The 22935-nt window shown below is 41.7% G+C and overlaps 2 protein-coding genes across 4 annotated transcripts; both read left to right on the top strand.

Annotated features, from left to right (window-relative positions):
• Positions 1-1650: 1650 nt before the first annotated feature.
• On the top strand, positions 1651-4451 carry LOC123099508 (phosphatidylinositol transfer protein PDR17). 3 transcript variants are annotated; one of them, XM_044521656.1, is made up of 5 exons: positions 1651-1774; positions 2651-2741; positions 3311-3409; positions 3488-3733; positions 3857-4449. In XM_044521656.1, the coding sequence occupies exons 2-5, from the start codon at positions 2679-2681 to the stop codon at positions 4076-4078; spliced, it is 630 nt and encodes a 209-aa protein (XP_044377591.1). In that variant the 5' UTR covers positions 1651-1774; positions 2651-2678; the 3' UTR covers positions 4079-4449. The 3 variants fall into 3 exon arrangements, with proteins under 3 accessions (XP_044377591.1, XP_044377590.1, XP_044377589.1); XM_044521655.1 differs by having other exon boundaries at positions 1652-1804; XM_044521654.1 differs by adding an exon at positions 3171-3206 and having other exon boundaries at positions 1664-2741; positions 3857-4451.
• A 3830-nt stretch (positions 4452-8281) lies between these two features.
• Positions 8282-12602, top strand: LOC123095950 (phosphatidylinositol transfer protein PDR17). The gene is made up of 6 exons (XM_044517518.1): positions 8282-8686; positions 10106-10195; positions 11171-11347; positions 11454-11552; positions 11642-11887; positions 12007-12602. Exons 2-6 carry the CDS (start codon positions 10133-10135, stop codon positions 12298-12300), a joined length of 879 nt encoding a protein of 292 aa, XP_044373453.1. The 5' UTR covers positions 8282-8686; positions 10106-10132; the 3' UTR covers positions 12301-12602.
• Positions 12603-22935: the final 10333 nt, after the last annotated feature.

Below are 22935 nucleotides of genomic sequence, written 5' to 3' on the forward strand. Positions count from 1 at the left end.
AACCATCAACTATTTGTGTCAAAATTGCATAGAACACATATTCTTAGGGTTTGTTGCAGAAAACACCACCTATTGGTGTAATCTATTGCAGTTAGGTCTAATCCGTAATTCGATTCTGTTTACATGTCTCTAATAGATGGGCGCCGCTTGTAGGTGTACATGTGGCCAAAAAAAGCCAAGTTAGCCGCCTTGGACAAAAAAGAAAATCTAATACAGTAGATCCCGAAACTATGGTCCAAATGAGTCAAAAATTTCCAAATCAATACTTGGTTCATATATTATTTGCTAACTTTTATTTTTCTAGAAAATGTTGAATTTTCAACAAAAATCAACTGAGCCAACAAACTGTCAGTATCTCCCAAACATGTCAAAATAAGCTAAATATTCTCAAAACAGTAGTAGGTATACAGTTCGATCTACTGTACGATCAACTGATTTTTAGATTACTTCAAATGTTACTCTCTCCGTCCTTAAAAGAGTGTACTTTTAATTTTGTTGGAGGGTCAAACTATCTCAAAGTTTGACCGAATTTGTGCAAAAATATATCAATGATTGTGAAACCAAATAGGTATTCTCAAAACAGAATTTGTGCAAAAATATATCAATGTTTCTAATGCTACTAATTTGATGGCATAAATGTTGATGTATTATTGTATAAATATGGTCAAAGATAAAAAAGTTTGACTTTTCAATAAAGTTGAAAATACAATTTTTTAAGAATCGAGGAAGTAAGTTTTAACAGAAAGTTATAACGGGCAACTAAAGTTGCGAATGTTAACAATTTTTCTTGGCCGGCTAATGCCATAGGTTTTTCTTTGCCACGTGCGCACACAAGCGGAGTCCGCTCATCAGGAATCATATTAACATAGTCAAACAATGGATTAAAGCTTACTAGATGGTGTTTTGTACAACAAACCTGAATAGTAAGTGTTATATGCAAAATCAACCCCAATAGTTGATGGTTTGGCAATTTCCGCTATATATGAGATGGTCATGGTACTTCTCAGGGAGCTTAGTATGCGACGCTCTCAGCAAAGTATTTTTCTAACAAGGGTCGCTGCTATTAACAACATCTATGTGTGTTGTTTCCCCTTTTTAGAGGTGTGTTTGATGGTACTCCTGTTTTTCATGTTTGTCTTAAGTCAAACTTTGTAGGGTTTGACTAAGTTTATATTAAAAATTATCAACATTTACAATTCAAAAAATTTAATATGAAAATATATTCCATGATAGATCCCACATAAATGTAGCTTCCTGGAGATGATCTGGTCCAGTGTCATCACAAATCTGGAATGGTGGTTGTTTCTTTTTTAAGCAACCTACAGATTTCTTTTCCTCTTCCGATCGAAAAGAGTTCATTCTTTGTTGTATATGAATAGCAACAGTACGGAGCATGGCATGTCTGACATCTCCATCTCCTGCGCTGTCCAATACAGCATGGCCTACCACCAGCCCCAGCTAGCTCCGTCGGTTCACGGCAGCAGAGGCTTTGATCTGAAATCGCACCCCGTCGTCTCACTCCGAGCAGCGGAAACCCAAAGCACAGCACTAGCAGGTCAACGGTGCCGTGCTCGCCCGAACCCCTCCTCATCGCAACCGCGTGATTCCACGGCGTCGTTGAGGTGTTGCCTCTTCTGTCTCTGTCTCTCTCGTGTTGTTTATCCTTGTGCCCCCGAGACGGCAGGAGGAGGAAAGCCCACTCTAACGCTCAACATCTCTCTTCCTAACGCACCCAGCCATCGCCGGCCGGTCCTTGCCGCCATTGCGTGCGCAGGTGATTCTCGGAGCCTGAGCTGCCGGTCTGGTTCGTCTTCCTCGCGTATCCTGCTACGGAGAACTTCTTTCCTTTCTTGATTCATTTTCATTTCTTCTTCTTGTTACTTACCTGGCTGTGGTTGTAACTTGCCCATTCATGTTATGATGAACTGCTCGTGCTTGCCACCCCTATATCCCCTGGCGATTGGCAAGTCTTGGGCGGCTTGTGTCAGGAACTATTCCACCCCAAATCCATAAGTTTCGTTCAAGTCAAAATCCTGCTTTTCTCTGTACTGTAACTCCCAACCATTGTTCATCTTTTGAGGAGGAACACATGCGTAGCAGCATCAATCGTGCAGATTTACCAACCCACGCGGCTTATGGAGATGATAGAACCAGCATGTTGAAACCTTCATCCCCTAAAAGTCAAAGCTGGGGTTGCTTTTAAGGACGCCACAATAATTAATTGGTAATACTGGCCGCCCATATATCCCTGTTCTGCCAGCTACTAATAGTAAGTAAACGGGAGCTCCTCCACGTTCCACTTGTGGTGGCAGCATGCGAAACCTTACTCGCATTTTCCTGCCACCTACTGAGCCATACGATTAGAAAAACGGATGAATGCCGATCCGATCTGGTGTCATCGTAGAACTATTGTAGCATTGCTCCACACAACAATGCAATTTTTCTTTCCTAGAGATCACATCAGACCTGCTACTAGAGGTCTCGCAATTATGATTTTGAACTGTAGTATTTTTTTTTCTTTTCTTATAAAGGGCGCCTTATTGATTCGTAACGTCACGTTAGGAAGATAATTGCACATTAATATTTTTGTATTCAATTGTCTAATCAGTCTAACATGTATGCCAATTGACCGTCATTTTTCACGTTTAAGGGTTGAGCCTCATTAAGTTGAGGATATCATGTTTAGTAGAAAGCACGCCTCTCATTTCAATTCGGATGACGCTGAGCAGCGGCAAGCAAAGGTATTTATTGAAAATTTGGCATGCTTTGGTTACTCTGTCGAACTTCGTTCTAGGTTCCAATTACAATGATGATGGATTCATTAGTTTCTTGCCAAGGAACTTTGATAACATATGCACCAGTAATACTCTTAACATAGCTGTTACTGCAATGCTGGTCCCCAAAGAAGAAGAGAAAATGAGATTAAAATGGGCAAAGCTAAAAAAAAACTAAGAAGTTTCAGTGTGACAATTTCTACATTTTTCAAGGTTCCACCTTATATGCATGTGTAAACAAATTGAAATGGGAAAAACTTAAAACCTGCATATAGCAAAAAGGAAAGTAGTAGGTTGAAAGGTTCTGGCTTAGTAAATGAGAACAATGGAGTTGCATTTTTTTTCTAGTATCTTTGGTTAAACATATCATATATACTGGTTTTCATCCGTCTAAAGTGGAGGGAAGCTAGCAGGCCTGAGGATATCTGCTGGGTAAATCTGCTCTTTCCTTCCTTGCAATGCTCAAGTGATCTCCTGCTGAAAACTTGGGTCAAGTAAGCAAACGTTCTAATGAATTTTTTTCATCTTCATTTTAGCCTGATGTTTCTGTCGAAGCAGAAATGGGTAAAATGTACAGGGCAACTTTCACCGACAAAGAGGGGAGAACTGTCGTTATTATGAGACCTGCAAAGCAGGTAAGTAGTCACCGTTATTTGACCTGCAGTTTGCACATAGCCTTGCATTCACTGAATAATATTTTGAGACGATTTCAGAATACATCGTCTCATGAAGGGCAGTTGCGGCATCTCATATATACCATGGAGAATGCAGTTCTTAGCCTGCCTCAGGGTCTAGACAAAATGGTGTGGTTGGTAGACTACACAGGATGGACACTGGCCAATGCAACCCCCATAAAGACTGCCCGAGACAGTACGAATATCCTGCAAAATCATTACCCTGAGAGGCTTTCAGTTGCATTTTTGTTCAACCCCCCCAAAGTATTTGAGTCTTTTTTTAAGGTGTGAGTTCTGAACATCATCCTTCATAATTCTGATTCTGTTCAGAAAGATTGTGATGGTGAGCTACAGTGTATTGCTTTCTAATTTCTTATTTTTCAACTGAAATGTTTCAAACGGTTTCAGGTTATCAAAGTGTTCCTCGACTCGAAATCAATCCAGAAAGTCAACTTTGTGTACAAGGACAACGAGGAAAGCTTGAAGACAATGTACAAGCACATTGATCCAGAAATCCTCCCGGCAGAGTTCGGAGGGAAGAACAATGTGGTGTACAACCAAGAGGAATACACAAAGTTGATGACAAAAGATGACATGAAAACAGCAAGCTTTTGGGCAGCAGATTGTTAGCCATGTAATGAACGGGACTCGGTTCCTAAGGTTAAACCGCAGTCGTCACAAACTGTTGCTAAAGCAAGCAGAGGAACATCTGCCAGCCATCTCACCTGTTGTTGTAAACTAAGTTGAGGAGCATCACTGAGCCACTATTACGGTTCTCGGCACAACTCTGAAAGAGGAATACATAGATAAGTTGAGGACGTTCGGATAAATAAGTGCAACTATAATATACCCCCTTTATTTTTATAATAACGAGCATAGTAGGCTGCCTACATGCATGGATAATGTTTTTTTTTTCTGTTTGATCCTAAATATTCTTGGCCTTTGGGTTATGCATTCTAGATGCATTTTCCCAATGTTTTCCTTGTTTAGTGTCTTATTTATTTGTAATGAATAGCCAATGCCCCGTGCGATTGCTGCAGGAATCTTGTTAAAAATGAAGTGCTAAATAAACTAAAACAATGTAAGAGTATTTTGCATGACTAAGTTCATAAAAAACATGCATGCATGAGTTGATGAGGTGGCATGCTTTGCATAAATAAATTAATGCATAAAGTAACTTATCACTACATGCATGACTTGATGATCTGGCATTGTTGCAAGAAGAGAAAAATTAGATAGTGGGTTGCAACTACTCCCTCCGTCTAGGTTTATTAGGCCCAAAGACTAAATCAGCAAGACCAAGGTAGCAAGTAATTATATGTGTGTTTTTAAGGCAATAATACCTCCTGCTGCTTGTTAGTTCGTGAGTCAATTACACTGGTGGTGCTACAACTTGGTGTAAACAGTCACTTTGGTGTTAGAAGTTGTGTATACATCGAAGTGGTGCAAAACTCAAATACATTAATTAGATCATCCCTAGTAGACCCCTTATAAGGCTAGCCCTTATAAGGGGTTTACAGTTCGCAGTTTCGCTCAGATAAGGGCCGAAAATAGTTGCGGCAGAACATAAACCTCAAATGGACCTTTAAAATTTGAAAATAAAATTTGGCGCCAGAGAAGAACACAAACAGTAGAACTAGGTGCATCCATACATACCTGATCATCCATACATAGTTTTTATGTATACTAGATCGGAGGAGGCCGCCTACCCCTAACCCCAATGCCCAAAATGTGGCTCACCGGAGCCCTTTGTGTGCGGCGGCGACGGTGTGGCAGTGGAGATCATCAATCGTCGTCGTCGAAGGTGAGGTCGACGAAGATGGCATCCTGCGCGGCGGCTTCGCGGCGCCACACGACCATGTTGTCGTTGAAATCGTGCGCCGTCATATTTTTATTTTTTTGCGGGGTAATACTTTTAGTTATACAAACATGTGTATAATTATTGAAATGTTGTGTACCGAAAAAGACTTTCGCCCCGCTTTGTATCGAAATGTTGTGTAACTAAAATACTTGTTTGAATTATAATTTAAGTTTTTTACTATAGATTATGCAAACATTTTTATAATTCATAAATATTATTTAAATATATGAGTATTTTTAAATAATATGTGAACAATTTCTTAAACTAATTTATTCTGTTTGTATGTACAATATTTATAGACACAAATATTCATGTGTTACTTTTGTTACTGAGATTATAATTAAGATACTTTCTAGAGAAATATTAAAAAAAACTAACAGGTGCAAAATGGACCACAAGATCTGCAGCCCAATTAACCTCCGCCTGCGTCGAGGTCAAATACATAGTACTCCCTCCGTAAACTAATATAAGAGCATTTAGAATACTAAAGTAGTGATTTAAACGCTTTTATATTAGTTTACAGAGGGAGTATTTTGTTATCCATATGAACGAATAGAACGTAAGGGGATGGAGTAGTTTGCGGGGTTCCCTATGTCTCGCCTTACGCGAGCCAACAGTGAGCTCTCGCTGAAGGGAACGCCCGACTGGACCGGCCCACTTGGCGTTCCGCCCGCCAGTGAGCGAATTCAAAATTTTGGCGCACGCTTCCTTCTCCTCCTTTTTGTTTAGTTTTTTCTCTGTTTTTTGTTCTCGCTTTTTGCTTAATTTTTGTACTTTTCTTTATAATTTAAAATATTGAGAATGAACACATTTTTTCCGCCACAAATGATATTTTTTCAATAAAACTCATATTAAGGTATCTTAGAATATTTAATGATGCATATTGAGAATGATAAAGAGGTATAATCAATGCTTATATGAGGTAGTATAGAAATTAGTTCTAAAAATGTTGAACGAGTATTTGAAAAATGTTGAATAAATATTAAAAAATGTTGAACAAGTATTTGAAAAATGTTGAATAAGTATTTTCATATTTAGACAAATCTAAGACAAGAATTTTGGGACGGAGGAAGTATTTTAAAATGTTGAATAAGTATTAAAAGTATTGAACAAGTATTTGAAAAAATGTTGAATGAGTATTAAAAAATGTTGAACGAGTATTTGAAAAATGTTGAAAAAATATTTAAAGAAATGTTGATCATGTATATAAAAATGTGAACGAGTATTTGAAGAAATTTGATCATGTATATAAAAATGTGAACGAGTATTTGAAGAAATTTGATCATGTATATAAAAGTGTTGAATAAGTATTGAAAAATGCCGAACAAGTATTTGAGAAATGTTGAACGAGTATTTACCCAAAAAGGCTTTCGCCCCGCTTATATTATAAAGCCATTGCCCAAGCCAAAAATCCAACAAGGTTCCCACACACAGGTCTAGACAACAAGAAGTCAAAGGGTTAATGCTGAGGGCACAGCTCAACAAGCCCTTAACAAACAAAAAAACACGCACACGCGGGGTGCGGCAGAGCATCTAGTCGGGCTCGGGGGGGGGGGGGGGGGGAGGAAGCGGAGGCGCCAATCGGAAGGCCATCGATCGAAGGTCGGCGAGGAGGTTGCTGATGACGTCCCGGTCCTGGGGGCGGCTAAGCGGCCACCAGAGCTGCAAGTATCCGCACATTTTAAAGATGGCGTCAGTAGCACGTCGAAGAGGCACCTTCTGGATGACAAGCTTATTGCGAACGGTCCAAAGCGTCCAGGTAAGGACCCCAACGCAAAGCCATCTAATATGGCGGTAGCGAGGGGGGAGGCGTGAATTTCCGCAAGCAGGTCAGGGAAGTTGGTGTTGCACCACTGGCCCCCAACCGTCTCGTGGAAACAGGACCAAAGGAACTGAGCCGTGGAGCACGAGAAGAAGATGTGGTTAGCATCCTCCACCGTGCCGCACATGGGGCACATCCCATCGCCAGGTCCATTACGCTTAAGGACCTCGACGCCGGACGGGAGACGGCAGCGGATCCATTGCCACAGGAAGATCCTGATCTTCAGGGGCGGTCGGATATCCCAAATCAAGCTAAAGGGCTCGGGGGCCATCGAGGGGGCGATGGCCGCGTAGAGGGATTTGGTGGAGAAGCAGCCCGAGGGTTCTAGACGCCAAGAAATGGCGTCCGGGGTGTCAGCGACGTCAATGGGGAGGAGGGCGATGTCCTGGAGGAGGGCATCCCAAGCGGCAACTTCAGGTGGGCCAAAGGGGCGGCGGAGAGCGAGGCGCCCAAGGTGAATAAGGGCCGTCTCGACAGAGATACGAGGGTCAACTGCAATGTCGAAGAGCCCCGGAAAGTGTGCGGCCAGGGGGGTGTCACCAATCCACCGATCAAACCAGAACAGGGTCGAGGACCCAGTACGAACTGAGATGGATGTGCCAACGCGAAGCACAGGCAGCAGCTGGACAACGGCCTGCCAAAACTGGGAGCCGCCCGAGCGCTGACAGAATGCAAGGGGTTGTCCCCGGAGGTACTTGTTCTGGATGATGGTGAGCCAAAGAAATGTTGATCATTTATATAAAAATGTTGAACAAGTATCTAAAAATATTGAACAAGTATTTGAAAAAATGTTGATCATGTATAAAAATGTAGAATAAAAAAAGTCAAAAAATGAAAAAAAATCAGAGAAGAAAAAAGAAATAAAAGAAAATAAAAGAAAAAACAAAGAAAAAACGGAGAAAACTGGCTCCGATCGCCTCCAGTAGGTTGCGATCCTACTACTAACCTGTAATTGTAAGCGATCACAGTGGTTAGCAGCCCCGGTGTTTGCTAGCGTTTTCCATCTCATCTCATAAATATAGGGAAGATGATGCGGTTACAATCTCGTTGAAAGAGTAACAGTACCGAACGTCTCCGGCGCTGTCCGCACTTGTGTAGCACGCCTCGTCGGTATCACGGCAGCAGCCGGCCTAGTCCTGCAAATCGCACCCGTGGTTGGGTTCACCGCGACCGGACGAGCAGAGAACCCAAACGGGTCAGCAACACCGGCGACGCACCAATAACCCACTCCCGGCGAAGCCAACCACAAAATTGACCCTTCCTCCAATGGCGTGCGCGTGCTCCCCCGAACCCCGGCTCATCGCAAGCGCGTGATTCATTCCGCGCAACCTCCATTCCACGGCGTCGGTGCGGTGTTCCCTCTCCAGTCCGCCTCTCCCCCTCTGTCTCTCTCGTGTTGTTTATTCTTGCACCCCGAGACGGACGGCAGGAGGAGGAGGAGAGCACCGTCCAACTCCCAGCCAGCGCCGGCCAGTTCCTTCCTCGCCGCCGTTCCGCGGGTGATTCCCGGAGCCTGAGTTGCCGAGCTGCAGGTCCGGTTCGTCTTCTTCTCCTGGTACGGACAACTTTTCTCCTTTCTTGATTCCTTTTTCCATTTCTTGTTCTTGTTCCCTGCCTGCCTGGGGTTATTCAGTTGATTCTTTTCCGTTCATGTTCTGATGATATTGATATTGAACCACTCCTGCTCTCTACGTTTCCCTGGCGATTGGTAAATCCTGTGCTTGTGTCTGAAAAACTCTGAAACCATCCACCTGAAATCCGTCAGGCTCTGTTCGTGCGAAAAGAAAACCCTTGCTATTTTACTGCACTGCAAGTCTGTAACTCTGCAAGTATGGATTTGTTCATCTTTTTAGAAGGAAATAAACATGCATAGCATCAGCAGTGCAGATTTAGGGACTCCCAAATCTTTTTATGCTTCCTTTCCTGAAGGTCTATGAACCAACACAGAGTTATGCACAGTAGTAGATGATAAAAGTTACATGTCGAAACCTTCATCTCTCCACAACCTTTTGCGTTAGAAGTCAAAAGTTGGGGTCACAATTAACAAGTCAGAGTTGCATCAGGGGCTGCTATTAAGGCCGCCCTAACAATTAACTAGTACTAATAAAGGCCGCCCCTCTATCTGTTCTTGTCAGCTACTGATAGTAGAAAACAAGGATTCCTCCACGCACCGCGGATCGTGGTGCGATCCACTCACGGTGGCAGCATGTGAAACCTTACACACATTTTCTTGCCATGTGATTAGAAAACAGATGTTTTTAGGCCGATCTGATCTGGTGCCGGCGTAGAACTGTCGTAGCTTTGCTTGTCCACAGGATAATGCAACTTCTTCTAGAGGTCTTGGACTTGTTCATGGATGGAGTACGGTCACTTGTGGTTGCCTGTTGTGGTCTGCTGGGACAGTTGATTAGGACGTGACCTTTGTAGGCTTAACACATTTTCTGGCCCTCTTAATTGATGTGTGACGGAAAATAAGGGGAAGATGCACCCATCCTTTTTGGGTGACAGAGACAGTCGGTAGAGCAAATGCACTTATGTATGCTTTGCTTGCTGAAGTGGGTCCAAATGCCTGTGGTCTATGCTTCATTCAGACTTATCAGGATGGTAAGACCTCATAGTAGGGTAATCTTTGCACTGGCACACAAAAGAGCTGACTTATGTTGTTCATTCTACAACATTCTGTAGTAGAAGACTAGAAATATATAATTACATTATGGTCATCTTAGTCCAACTTTGATTGTCATTTTGTAATGTTATATGCGAACTGTTGTAATAGGAAGAAAAACAGAGATAATATCAATAATGTCACTACATGACCTCTGACTCGCGCCAACTTGGTCAGATTTGAAACCACTTCCTCTCAAAAGTAACGACGAACTTATTTTTCAAGTTTAGTCAAATAGAAAATTCAATTGCATTCAATTATTTACTCATCTAATATGTATATTAATTTGTCGTCATTTCACATTTGAAGGTTGAGCCTCAGTAAGTTGAAGACAACATGTTTCGTAGGAAGCACGCTTCTCATTTCAATTCAGATGATGCTGAGCAGCGACAAGCAAAGGTACTAATTGAAATTCAGGTTTTGGTTACGCTGTAGAACTATTACCATGTAAAGTACATGTTCTAGTAGGTACTAATATATACAATGTTGATGGATTCATTAGTTTCTTTCCAAGGAACTTTGATAACATATGCGCCAGTAATACTCTTAATGTAGTTGTTACTGCAATATTAATACGATCCCCAAAAAAGAGAAAAAATAGGATTAAGATGGGAAAGGTAAAGAAAAACTTGGAAGTTTCAGTTTGACAATCAACTTTTTATCAAGCTTCCATCTTATATGAATATCTAAACAAGTTTTTTCCTTTCCGAAAAGGATATCTAAACAAGTTAAAATGGGGAAAACTTTGAACCTGAATATAGCATAGTAGCCCGAATGGTTCTGGCTTAATAAAGGAAGAACAAAGACAGATATATGTAAGTTATCACCTACTCCCTCCGTCCCAAAATATAAGAACGTTTTTTAGTGTCAAAAACGTTCTTATATTTTGGGATGGAGGGAGTATATATTATTTATTTGATGCGAGACAAATAGTTTGACATACTCCCTCACAAAGGATTGTCATGTCTTATGTTGCGACGGGAATGATACTGTGACAATATGCCTCTTTGCATAATTTTGTGTGGCAGTTCAGATCTTACATAGACTACTGAATGATATTCTGTTTTGCATAAAAGCCCGCAATGTAGCATTTTTACTTTTTAAGAGTGAAATGTACACAAGCATTTCTACATGTGCTTCTTTTGATACAAATGTATGTTGTAACTGATACAACATAGTCCCCTTCCGTATGGAGCCTGCAGAAGCTCTATTATGAATCCTTTAGATGTTTCCAGACCAGTGTAAGCCCGTAAGCAATATGGATGCATACTAGTTCTTGTCAAAGAGAAAACCACCTTGGTATCTTCATCTTGGTTAAACATATATACTACTGTTTTTTCGTCCATTTCTCATGAAACAATCTTCTACGAGCAGATCAACGAACTGAGAGCTGCACTTGGGCCTATGTCTGCCCGTGGCGAAAAGTACTGCAGTGAAGCATGCTTGGCAAGGTATCTCGAAGCCCGCAACTGGAATGTCGACAAGTCTAGGAAAATGTTGGAAGAAAGTCTCAAGTGGAGGGCACTTAGCAGGCCTGAGGATATTCGCTGGGTAAATATGCATTTTCCTTCCTTGAAATTAATGCTCAAGAGATTTCTTTCCAAAAACTTGACCATGTAACCAAACATTCTTTTGATTGTTTTCATTTTCATTTCAGCCTGATGTTTCTGTGGAAGCAGAAACAGGTAAAATGTACAGGGCAACTTTCACCGATAGAGAAGGGAGAACTGTCGTTATTATGAGACCTGCAAAGCAGGTAATTAAGCACTCGCTGTTTTTTGTGGGCCTATGGCTTCCCTAACCTTGAATTCACCTGCATATATAATATTTTTAAAACAATTTCAGAATACATCGTCTCATGAAGGCCAGTTGCGGTATCTTATATACACCCTGGAGAATGCAGTTCTCAGCCTGCCTCAGGGTCTAGACAAAATGGTGTGGTTGATAGACTTCACAGGATGGACACTGGCCAATGCAACCCCCATAAAGACTGCCAGAGACAGTGCGAATATCCTGCAAAACCATTACCCTGAGAGGCTCTCTGTTGCGTTTTTGTTCAATCCCCCCAAAGTATTTGAGGCTTTCTTTAAGGTGTCGCCTCTGAACATCAATCATCCTTTCATTACTCTGATTCTGTTCAGAAAGACTATCGAAAAGAGCTATATTCTGTGTTTATGATGTTCCAACTGAAATGTTTCAAATGGTTTCAGGTTATCAAAGTATTCCTTGACCCGAAATCAATCCAGAAAGTCAACTTTGTGTACAAGGACAACGAGGAGAGTATGAAGACAATGTACAAGCACATTGATCCAGAAGTCCTTCCGGTGGAGTTTGGAGGGAAGAACATTGTGGTGTACAACCATGAGGATTACTCCAAGTTGATGACAAAGGATGACATCAAAACAGCAAGCTTTTGGGCGGCAGACGGTAGCCATGCCGTAAATGGGGGCTCGGTGCCTCAGGTCATACCGCAGTCCTCACCAATTGTTGCTAAAGCAAGTTGAGGAACATCGGCCAGCCATCTCACCTGTTATTGCAAAAGTATATATATATATATATATATATATATATATATATATGTAACTGCAGAATATCTCGCTTGTGATGTTACAAAAATAGTTATTACTAGTATATCCCCAAACAAGTGATCTCACAACAGTTCCATATTCCCTTGGCCAACAATTTCAAACACCAAAGAATAATTCACCTATTATTTAGCTGTCTTCCATCTGTATTTTATTATACACTTAAATTTGTAATATGCAGCTGCCATTTCAGGAATATTAATTTAATTTGTTTTTTACCATTTCCCCAAGTAACTCCATATATATCCCCCGCAAAAATACTCCATATATATATGAAAAGATGATGGTCATAGAGAAACCTCATGTCTATGATCTTTTTTTAATTCTTCGCCCTCCGCGGCAAGCACCTCCACCTGCTCAACTCTGCCTACATAACACTGCTACCTAAATCCAATGAGGCCGTCAAAGTAAAAGATTTTCGGCCGATAAGCTTGATACACTCAGTGGGAAAGATCGCCGGAAAACTGCTTTCTATCCGCTTGGCCCCTTTCCTACCATTGCTGATTCCCTCCTCCCAAAGCGCCTTCATCAAGTCTAGAAGCATCCATGACAACTTCCTCTTCGTCAAAAACGCAATCCGTAGCCTCCACCAACACGAGGACCCGGCTCTGCTGCTCAAGTTGGACATTGCCGGAGCTTTTGACAATGTTTCTTGGTCCTTTGTGATGGAGCTCTTTTCCCATATGGGTTTTGGCCACAAATGGTGTGACATGATCTCCCTGCTTTGGAGCACTGTCTCTTCACGAGTAATGGCAAATGGCGAGCTTGGTCCACCTTTCATCCACCGCAAAGGCCTCCGTCAGGGAGATCCACTCTCTCCCATGATCTTCGCCCTTGCAATTGCCCCACTTCACTGGCTATTTGCAAAGGCTGCAGATGCTCAGCTACTCACTCCGATTCGCTTGCCACCCTCCAGCTAAGGGTGAGCCTTTATGCCGATGATGCTGCAATGTTTGTCTCCCCAAGACCAACTGACATCATGCTCACCAAGGAGATCCTTGCCTGTTTTGGCTCTGCCTCTGGCCTAGTTTGCAACATGAATAAAAGTGGCTTCTTTACCATCTTCTGCGACGACATCGACCTGGTTTCCTTGCTGCAGCAGTTCCCGGTGCCCGTTCTTCAATTCCCTTGCACCTACCTTGGTCTTCCCCTGCACTACCGGAACATCACCCGAGCTGACATCCAGCCCATCCTTGACAAACTTGCGTCCAAGCTGCAAAAATGGCGTGGGAAGCTCATGACTGGTGATGCACGTCTGCGGTTGCTCAACTCCGTACTCTCAGCAATCTCGGTCTACCTGATTACAATTTTCAAGCTGGGTGCATGGGCCATCAAAAAAATTGACAAGTTAGGAAGAAACTTCCTTTGGAGATCAAAGCCCGACACGGATGGAGGAATTGCATTGGTTAACTGGTCCACCGCCTGCCGCCCCAAAAGCCTCGGTGGACTCGGCATCATTGACCTGAAGCGCTTTGGTAGGGCCCTGCGCCTATGATGGAAATGGCTGGAATGGCGTGCGCAAGACAGGCCTTGGATCGGATCTCCCATCCCTTGTGACAGAGACGACCTGGCCCTTTTCTCTGCTACCACTAAAATCTCCATTGGTGCCAGAACACAGGCCAAGTTCTGGCATGATCGCTGGCTCGCTGGCGACGCACCTGCTGAGATTGCATCGGACTTGCTCCGACTATGTTACAGGAAAAACCTCACTGTTGAGAAGGCACTAAATGGACAACACTGGTTGTCAGGTCTGCACCGCATTTCTTCTGAATCTGAGATGCGACAGTTCACCAATCCCTGGGTAAGGCTGCGCAACATTGTTCTTGATCCGGCATGGCCTGATGAGATCACCTGGAGCCACAACACTGCTGCAACCTACACCACGAGGTTGGCTTACCGCTGCCAATTCCTTGGCTCCATTGCGAATGCCAACTATGATAAACTCTGGAAGTCCAAGGTCGAGGCAAAGTGTAGGTTTTTCTTCTAGCTTTTTCTCAAAGGCAAGATCCTCACCAACGAAAACCTGGCAAAACGTGGAATCCCTCACAGCCTCAACTGCACCCTCTGTGACCATACTGAGGAATCTGCACTGCATGTCATCATCCAATGTCCGTTCGCAAGATCAACCTGGAAGCTTATGGGTGATTGGCAAGAGCTTCCAACACTTCCCAGTGCGGCATAGCAAGCAAACTCAATTTGCACCTGGTGGAACGATTACATCTGTCCACTCGGGTCCAAGGCGATCTCCACCGCCATCTACACGGGATGGAACATATGGAAAGAACGGAACAGACGGGTGTTTGAAAAGAAAGTGCATCACGAGGATGAACTGCTCAACCTGATCAAGCAAGACATCCTCCAGCCAATGCTCTCGTTTCATTGGACTGCTGACACCCAGAATTCACCTGAGCCTAAACCTGATTAGTCCAGTCCTTTATCTTATTCTCCTCCTGTAAGGACCTTTGTATTTGTTTTACTTCTGCTCAATATATAGGCAGATGACCTGCCGGTTCCTCAAAAATATATATTCATATGTAACTACTTTTCTCTCTTGTTGCAAACTCGTAATCAATTCATAATCAATCTCGTGATCTTGTCGGAGTGGTTAGGGTTGTGTGGCAATGTTTGCGGAGACAATGGTCGAGCCAAGAGAGGGGACATCCATGAAGTGTTCAAGGACAAAAGTGGGTGTCAAGGTTTTGGATGTTCATTGGTGTCTCTTAGACTTGACATCTATGTCTAATCTGTCAGCTTCCTCTAGGGTGCCGTTGATGTGCAAATACCACATAGTTGTAGCTATATGGGAGACCTCGCCATAGTTGTTAAAGTTAAGGTTGTGGGAGACGGAGGAAGACGAAGAGTGGGAGGAAGAAGAAGGCTTGTCTAGCGAAATTAATCAAGTGGTTGATGGTGTACCCTAGGTCGATGAGAATGTTGTTTTCCGATAGAGTTCACGGAACAATAGGGTTAGACAACCGGTCTTTCTTTTTCTTTTCTTTTCTTTTTTTTGCGGGGAGACAACCTGTCTTTCAGATCGGGTGTAATAAGGCGCTAAGGCCAGATGGTTGTCCCGTGGAGGTTTATCAGACCTTTTGGGAAGGTGATTAAAGGTGACCTTATTGCACTTTTTTGCGGATTTTCACAAGGTTGTACTTTCTTTATATAACTTGAGTTTTAGGTTTATCACACAACTCCCAAAGGGTTCGGAGGTAATCAAAATTCAAAAATTCTGCCGTGGTTGGAGCTAATGAAGCTCACATGCTGGATTGTTGTACACTTGTACACTCCCCGTCCTTGTTCGTTGGTGTGCATATTTTTTTAGCTCCTCGATTTGATCAACAAAATATAAATTATACGAAAAATAAAGATAAATTTTAATTTTTCTTCAAATATTAATTCAGTGAAATGCATTTTCAATACAAACAGGCGCACATCCTACAAGACAGCACAGGGACCATAGCAAGTACTACCTCCGTCCTGGTTTATTCGTCTCATTCGCACTTTATGCTAAATTTTGATCTTAGATTTAACTAAAATAATGTTTCTAGCGCCTTCGTTGCGACTCTGTGCGCACCTCGTCGGCAGTTCTTGCCGCTTGATCCCCATCTGCAATCACAGAATCCACAATCTAGCTCCTAGATTTCTTGTTTCCCTGACCACTTTCTCAGATCCGAACACCCCCACCTTTTCCCACAACCTTCTGGGTGCCCATCTAAATCTGAGGAACATCAATCCGGCCAAATTGAGGAAAGGAAGCCAAAATCGAGTGAGGAGACATTCCAGAGAGGACCAACACAGAAATCCCTCTGCTTCACGGGTGGATCCATCAACAAAATCTTTGGGTGTGCGGGGTTGGTGTTGGGAGGCGGAGAAGCGGTTGTGTTGGATCAGCAGATCCGACAGCTACCAGCTGCGATGGAGGACTTTAAAGCTGCACATCTGGAAGGAGTTCAGGATAAACTCAAGAATCTGCAACTTTCTGAAGCTGAGAAGAGGGGAATCAGGATTGGAAAGAAGCAAGCATACTCCTCGCAAGTAAGTAAATTACAAGCAGTAGGTAAACTACTTTCAGAGAGGCCTGTTAGAGCCGAACTTGTGGGGAGAACTTTGGGGGTGGGGGGGTCTGGAGCCCCTTTTTTGGCGTCGAAGGTAAAGATCTTGGCAGGAATCGATTTCTCTTTACATTCCACCAAAAGACTGACAAAAACAAGGCACTGGATGCTAGACCCCGGAGTTTTAATAATGACCTGTTGGTTATGGAAGATTTTGTGCCAAGCAAAACCATAGATGAGTATGAATTCAAGACAACACCCATCTGGATTAGAGCTTATGGCATTCCAATGGGGATGATAAACAAAGAAACATGGGAGGCAGTAGGAGAACAAGTTGGAGAAGTAATTGATGTGGATTTGGATGTTCATGGTGATTCATTAGGAGTTTTCATGCGAATTAAAGTGAGAATGGATATCACAGTCCCAATTATGAGGTTTATAACAATTTATATTGAACAAGAGGAAGAACAGGAGCATGCAAATGAAATGATACTGGGGGGAGATGATGAGGAGGAAGAGAGGAATAAAAAAATAAAGAAAAGGAGGAAAAGATTGTCTCTCTTACATATGAATATTTACCCGACTTCTGCTATAGTTGTGGAATTATTGGACACACTGAAAAGTCATGCCCAACAAGATCTAGAAGAACAGGGTCCAGACAGTTTGGTCCATGGCTGCGGGCAATTATGTATAAGGGAAGCTCAAACGAAGAAAAGGGCAGAAGCTCGAGTGATAAAGGAAATGTTCGGACAAGTAATAGTGCAGGAAGTAACGGGAGCAAGCAAGGAAGTGACGGACCATCCTGGAGAAGGATTACATCAGGAAGAGAGGAAGAGGAAGGACCAAGAAATAGAGAAGGAATAGAAGTAATGAGTCCCCTGAAGTTACAACAGGCCATTGACCCAGAAACTATGACAAGGAAGGTCTTGAATTTTGATGGTAGAGTGTTGGAAGCATCCCCTGAAAGTAAACCAAAATCGAAAGTAGAGTTGAGCAATCCTGAAGGTAAGAATAACAAGGGCACATATATAAATAAGGTTTTAGAAGAGCCTGTGGTGCATGTGCCGGCACATAAGAAGGAAGGAACTCAGAAGAAAGAGGAAAATAAATTTCAGAAATTGTAAAAAGGTACAAAACATCGCACATTTAAACGTCTCGAGAGGAGAAAGGACAATGAAAGTCACAGTCTATAATAACAGAACCAAAGAAAAGGAACGTTGACTCGATCGCAGTTGATGAGGAGGTAGATGATGTCTACTACACAACCTTCTTCTTGTAGACGTTGTTGGGCCTCCAAGTGCAGAGGTTTGTAGGACAGCAGCAAATTTCCCTCAAGTGGATGACCTAAGGTTTATCAATCCATGGGAGGCGTAGGATGAAGATGGTCTCTCTCAAGCAACCCTGCAACCAAATAACAAAGAGTCTCTTGTGTCCCCAACACACCCAATACAATGGTAAATTGTATAGGTGCACTAGTTCGGCGAAGAGATGGTGATACAAGTGCAATATGGATGGTAGATATAGGTTTTTGTAATCTGAAAATATAAAAACAGCAAGGTAACTAATAATAAAAGTGAGCGTAAACGGTATTGCAATGCTAGGAAACAAGGCCTAGGGTTCATACTTTCACTAGTGCAAGTTCTCTCAACAATAATAACATAATTGGATCATATAAATATCCCTCAACATGCAACAAAGAGTCACTCCAAAGTCACTAATAGCGGAGAACAAACGAAGAGATTATGGTAGGGTACGAAACCACCTCAAAGTTATTCTTTCTGACCAATCTATCATAGAGTTCGTACTAGAATAACACCTTAAGACACAAATCAACCAAAACCCTAATGTCACCTAGATACTCCAATGTCACCTCAAGTATCCGTGGGTATGATTATACGATATGCATCACACAATCTCAGATTCATCTATTCAACCAACACAAAGAACTTCAAAGAGTGCCCCAAAGTTTCTACCGGAGAGTCAAGACGAAAACGTGTGCCAACCCCTATGCATAGGTTCATGGGTGGAACGCGCAAGTTGATCACCAAAACATACATCAAGTGGATCACGTGATATCCCATTGTCACCACAGATAAGCACGGCAAGACATACATCAAGTGTTCTCAAATCCTTAAAGACTCAATCCGATAAGATAACTTCAAAGGGAAAACTCAATCCATTACAAGAGAGTAGAGGGGGAGAAACATCATAAGATCCAACTATAATAGCAAAGCTCGTGATACATCAAGATCGTATCACCTCAAGAACACGAGAGAGAGAGATCAAACACATAGCTACTGGTACATACCCTCAGCCCCGAGGGTGAACTACTCCCTCCTCGTCATGGAGAGCGCCGGGATGATGAAGATGGCCACCGGTGAGGGATCCCCCCTCCGGCAGGGTGCCGGAACAGGGTCGCAATTGGTTTTTGGTGGCTACAGAGGCTTGCGGCGGCGGAACTCCCGATCTATTGTGTTCCCCGATGGTTTTAGGGTATATGGGAATATATAGGCGAAATAAGTCGGTAAGGGGAGCCACGAGGGGCCCACGAGGGTGGAGGGCGCGCCCAGGGGGTGGGCGCCCCCCTGCCTCGTGCTCTCCTCGTTTATCCCCTGACGTGCACTCCAAGTCTCCTGTATTGCTTTCTTTCCAAAAATAACTTTTCCGAAGGTTTCATTCCGTTTGGACTCCGTTTGATATTCCTTTTCTGCGAAACACTGAAACAAGGGGAAAAACAGAAACTGGCACTGGGCTCTGGGTCAATAGGTTAGTCCCAAAAGTAATGTAAAAGTGCACAGTAAAGCCCATTAAACATCCAAGATGGATAATATAATAGCATGAATACTTGATAAATTATAGATACGTTGGAGACGTATCAGCATCCCCAAGCTTAATTCCTGCTCGTCCTCGAGTAGGTAAATGATAAAAGAAAGAATTTATGAAGTGTGAATGCTAGCAGGTGCACAAGTTTGATCAATGATAATTTCAATCACAGTTTCTAGCATCATTATATGTCATAACAGTAGCTCAACTCATAGAACTTTTCATGATCAAGTAACAAACTATTCACATGTTAAAATATAGATCATAAACTTTCTTGAAAACTAACAAACAGTTCTCAGTCATCAAACAATTGCAATTCATCTTATTTTCAGGAAGAGTCTATGTCAGAGCTTTGATTTAGCAAACTCTACATACTCAACTATCATATAGTCTTCCATGATTGCTACCACTCAAAGCATATTTTTAGAACAAATAGCATCCATCGAACACAGAGAAAGATAGGGGCTTAATGTTTCGCCTCCCAACTTATTTATCATATAGATAATTGTCAACAATAATAATTCATGATCAAATATATTTGAATGGCCATATATGCTCAGATCTTTCCATCACATGATGCTTGCCAACTAAAGAATAGGTTGTAATGAGAAGGAATACTACTGACTCTTGCATAAAAGTAAAAGATAGGCCCTTCGCAGAGGGAAGCAGGGATTTGTAGAGGTGCCAGAGCTCGAAGCAAAAACAGAGATGAAAATAATTTTGAGGAGTATGCTTTCATTGTCAACATAATGACCAAGAGTTCCCAATATCTTCCATACTAGATACATCATAGGCGGTTCCCACGCAGAAAGGTAAAGATTTTACTCCCCCTCCACCAATGATCACACTCCACGGCTTGTCCGAAACAACGGGTGCCATCCAACTTTCAACAATCCTGGGGGAGTTTTGTTTAAATTATTTGCGAATTTGTTTTTGATCTTTTGATCATAGGACTAGGCATCCCAATTACCATCCATTTTCTCGTGACTGATGAGCGGAGTCCGCTCATCGTGAGAATAACCCACCTAGAATGGAAGATACTGCTAGCCCCTAGTCGCTACATGAGCGATTCGGGCATACAAAACAGATCATTATTTGAAGGTTTAGAGTTTGGCACATGCAAATTTACTTGGAACGGCAGGTAAATACCGCATATAGGTAGATATGGTGGACACTCATGGAAGAAACTTGGTTCAAGGAGTTTGGATGCACAAGCAGTATTCCCGCTTAGTACAGATATTTTGGCTAGCAAAGGATTCTAAATAGCAAGCACCACATGTTAGAGGATCCACAACAATATAACTTCTATACAAATATACCCAAGCATAACTCATTATGTTGTCTTCCTTGTCCAACTTCAATTAATTTGCTCAGGTTTGAAACTAATTAATGGGGATCACAATCATAGAAGATGTCCAAGATAGTATATTTATATGTGAAATCTCTCTTCCTTCAATATTCTTTCATGAATTGTTCAAGTGACCAATACAATGTTTGCTAACCTTCAATAAATTTACCACCTCTAATTCTTATATGTGAAGGCATTACTCCCCATGGGATAAGCATATGAAACATATATAATTTCAGATTTATGACATTCAAATCATTCAACCATTTACTCATAGGATATAAGTGAAGCACACGAGTAAATGACAAACTACTCCAAAAAGATATAAGTGAAGATCAATGAGTAGTTAAATAATTATGTAGCTATGTGAAGACTCTCTCTCATTTAAGAATTTCAGATCTTGATACTTTATTCAAACAGCAAGCAAAGCTAAAGAAAATAAAATGACGCTCCAAGCAAAACACATATCATGTGGTGAATAAAAATATAGCTCCAAGTAAAGTTACCGATGAACGAAGACGAATGAGGAGATGCCATCCGGGGCATCCATAAGCTTAGGCTCTTGGTTGTCCTTGAATATTACCTTGGGGTGCCTTGGGAATCCCCAATCTTAGGCTGTTGCCACTCCTTATTCCGTAGTCCATCGAATCTTTACCCAAAACTTGAAAACTTCACAACACAAAACTCAACAGAAAACTCGTAAGCTCCGTTAGCGAAAGAAAACAAAAAACCACTTCAAGGTACTGTAATGAACTCATTCTTTATTTGTATTGGTGTTAAATCTACTGTATTCCAACTTCTCTAGGGTTTATAAACTATTTTACTAGCCATAGATTCATCAAAATAAGCAAACAACACACACAAAACAGAATCTGTCAAAAACAGAACAGTCTGTAGTAATCTGTAACTAATGCAAACTTCTGGAACTCAAAAAATTCTACCAAAATAGGACGACCTGGATAATTTGATTATTGATCTGCTGCAATTGGAATCAGTATTTTATCACGTTCTGGTGATTTTTAACAATTGTTTTTGTGAACAGAAAGTTTCTGGAATTTTCAGCAAGATCAAATAACTATCATCCAAGAAGATCCTATAGGTTTAACTTGGCACAAACACTAATTAAAACATAAACCACATCTAACCAGAGGCTAGATAGATTATTTATTACTAAACAGAACCAAAAAGCAAGAAACTAAAATAAAATTGGGTTGCCTCCCAACAAGCGCTAACGTTTAACGCCCCTAGCTAGGCATGACGATTTCAATGATGCTCACATAAAAGATAAGAATTGAAACATAAAGAGAGCATCATGAAGAATATGACTAGCACATTTAAGTCTAACCCACTTCCTATGCATAGGGATTTTATGAGCAAACAACTTATGGGAACAATAATCAACTAGCATAGGAAGACAAAACAAGCATATCTTCAAGATTTTCAACACATAGAGAGGAAACTTGATATTATTGCAATCCCTACAAGCATATATTCCTCCCTCATAATAATTTTCAGTAGCATCATGAATGAATTCAACAATATAACCAGCACCTAAAGCATTCTTTTCATGATTACAAGCATAGAAAATTTACTACTCTCCACATAAGCAAAATTCTTCTCATTCGGAATAGTGGGAGTATCATAAGAGACTCGAATACTATAAATTGTTTCCACATTAAAAGAGTAATGTTCTGTAACATCCCAAATTTTCAATTTGGTATGTTATACATAGATCATCATTGCATATCATATTTTATTGCATTTTGACAAATCCTCGATAAGTCCTAAGCAACTCAAGGACCCTCGGAGAGAGTTGGGGATTTTCTCGAATTTGCATATTTGATTTCCATCAAATAATAAAACGAGGATTTTTGGTTTTAATTATTTTTCTCTCCGAAAAATATTTCTTATTAAACTAAATGAGAGGAGAAAATATGACTTCTCCAAAACAATTGAAATATTGGAGGAAAAGTGTTAAAATCATTTATTGGAATTTATTTGGATTTTATTTGCAATTTTAATTGCATTAAAAATATTGCATGTTTTCAAAAAAAATATTTTTGTGTCAAAAAAAAATGTTCACCCTATTCTAGATTTTCTAACTAGACGGGGAAAATTTATTTTATATTTTTTGGAATTTTATTTATTTTTCTACAAATTTTTTCCGCGGAACGTATTAAGAAAAAAAAGACTGCGCGCCACCCGACCGGGCCGAGGCCCAGCCGAGCGCCGGCCCACCCCGTGCCCCGTCTCCTTCCCCAGCACGACACCGCCGCCGCCCGATGTCCGTGGCGAGCACGGGAGCCCCGCCGCCTTTGCCCCTCCTCCAAG

This window comes from Triticum aestivum, chromosome 4D (assembly GCF_018294505.1).
Source record: "Triticum aestivum cultivar Chinese Spring chromosome 4D, IWGSC CS RefSeq v2.1, whole genome shotgun sequence".
NCBI classification, from domain to species: Eukaryota; Viridiplantae; Streptophyta; class Magnoliopsida; order Poales; family Poaceae; genus Triticum; species Triticum aestivum.

What these genes read in the sequence shown, in the direction of transcription:
- LOC123095950 (XM_044517518.1), top strand. Translation starts at nt 10,133, where the DNA reads ATGTTTCGTAGGAAGCACGCTTCTCATTTCAATTCAGATGATGCTGAG. An exon ending in TTATGAGACCTGCAAAGCAG is followed by an intron (nt 11,553 to 11,641) that starts GTAATTAAGCAC and finishes AAACAATTTCAG; the next exon opens with AATACATCGTCTCATGAAGG. An exon ending in TATTTGAGGCTTTCTTTAAG is followed by an intron (nt 11,888 to 12,006) that starts GTGTCGCCTCTG and finishes AAATGGTTTCAG; the next exon opens with GTTATCAAAGTATTCCTTGA.
- LOC123099508 (XM_044521654.1), top strand. Translation starts at nt 2,679, where the DNA reads ATGTTTAGTAGAAAGCACGCCTCTCATTTCAATTCGGATGACGCTGAG. An exon ending in CTGAGCAGCGGCAAGCAAAG is followed by an intron (nt 2,742 to 3,170) that starts GTATTTATTGAA and finishes ATCCGTCTAAAG; the next exon opens with TGGAGGGAAGCTAGCAGGCC. An exon ending in TTATGAGACCTGCAAAGCAG is followed by an intron (nt 3,410 to 3,487) that starts GTAAGTAGTCAC and finishes AGACGATTTCAG; the next exon opens with AATACATCGTCTCATGAAGG.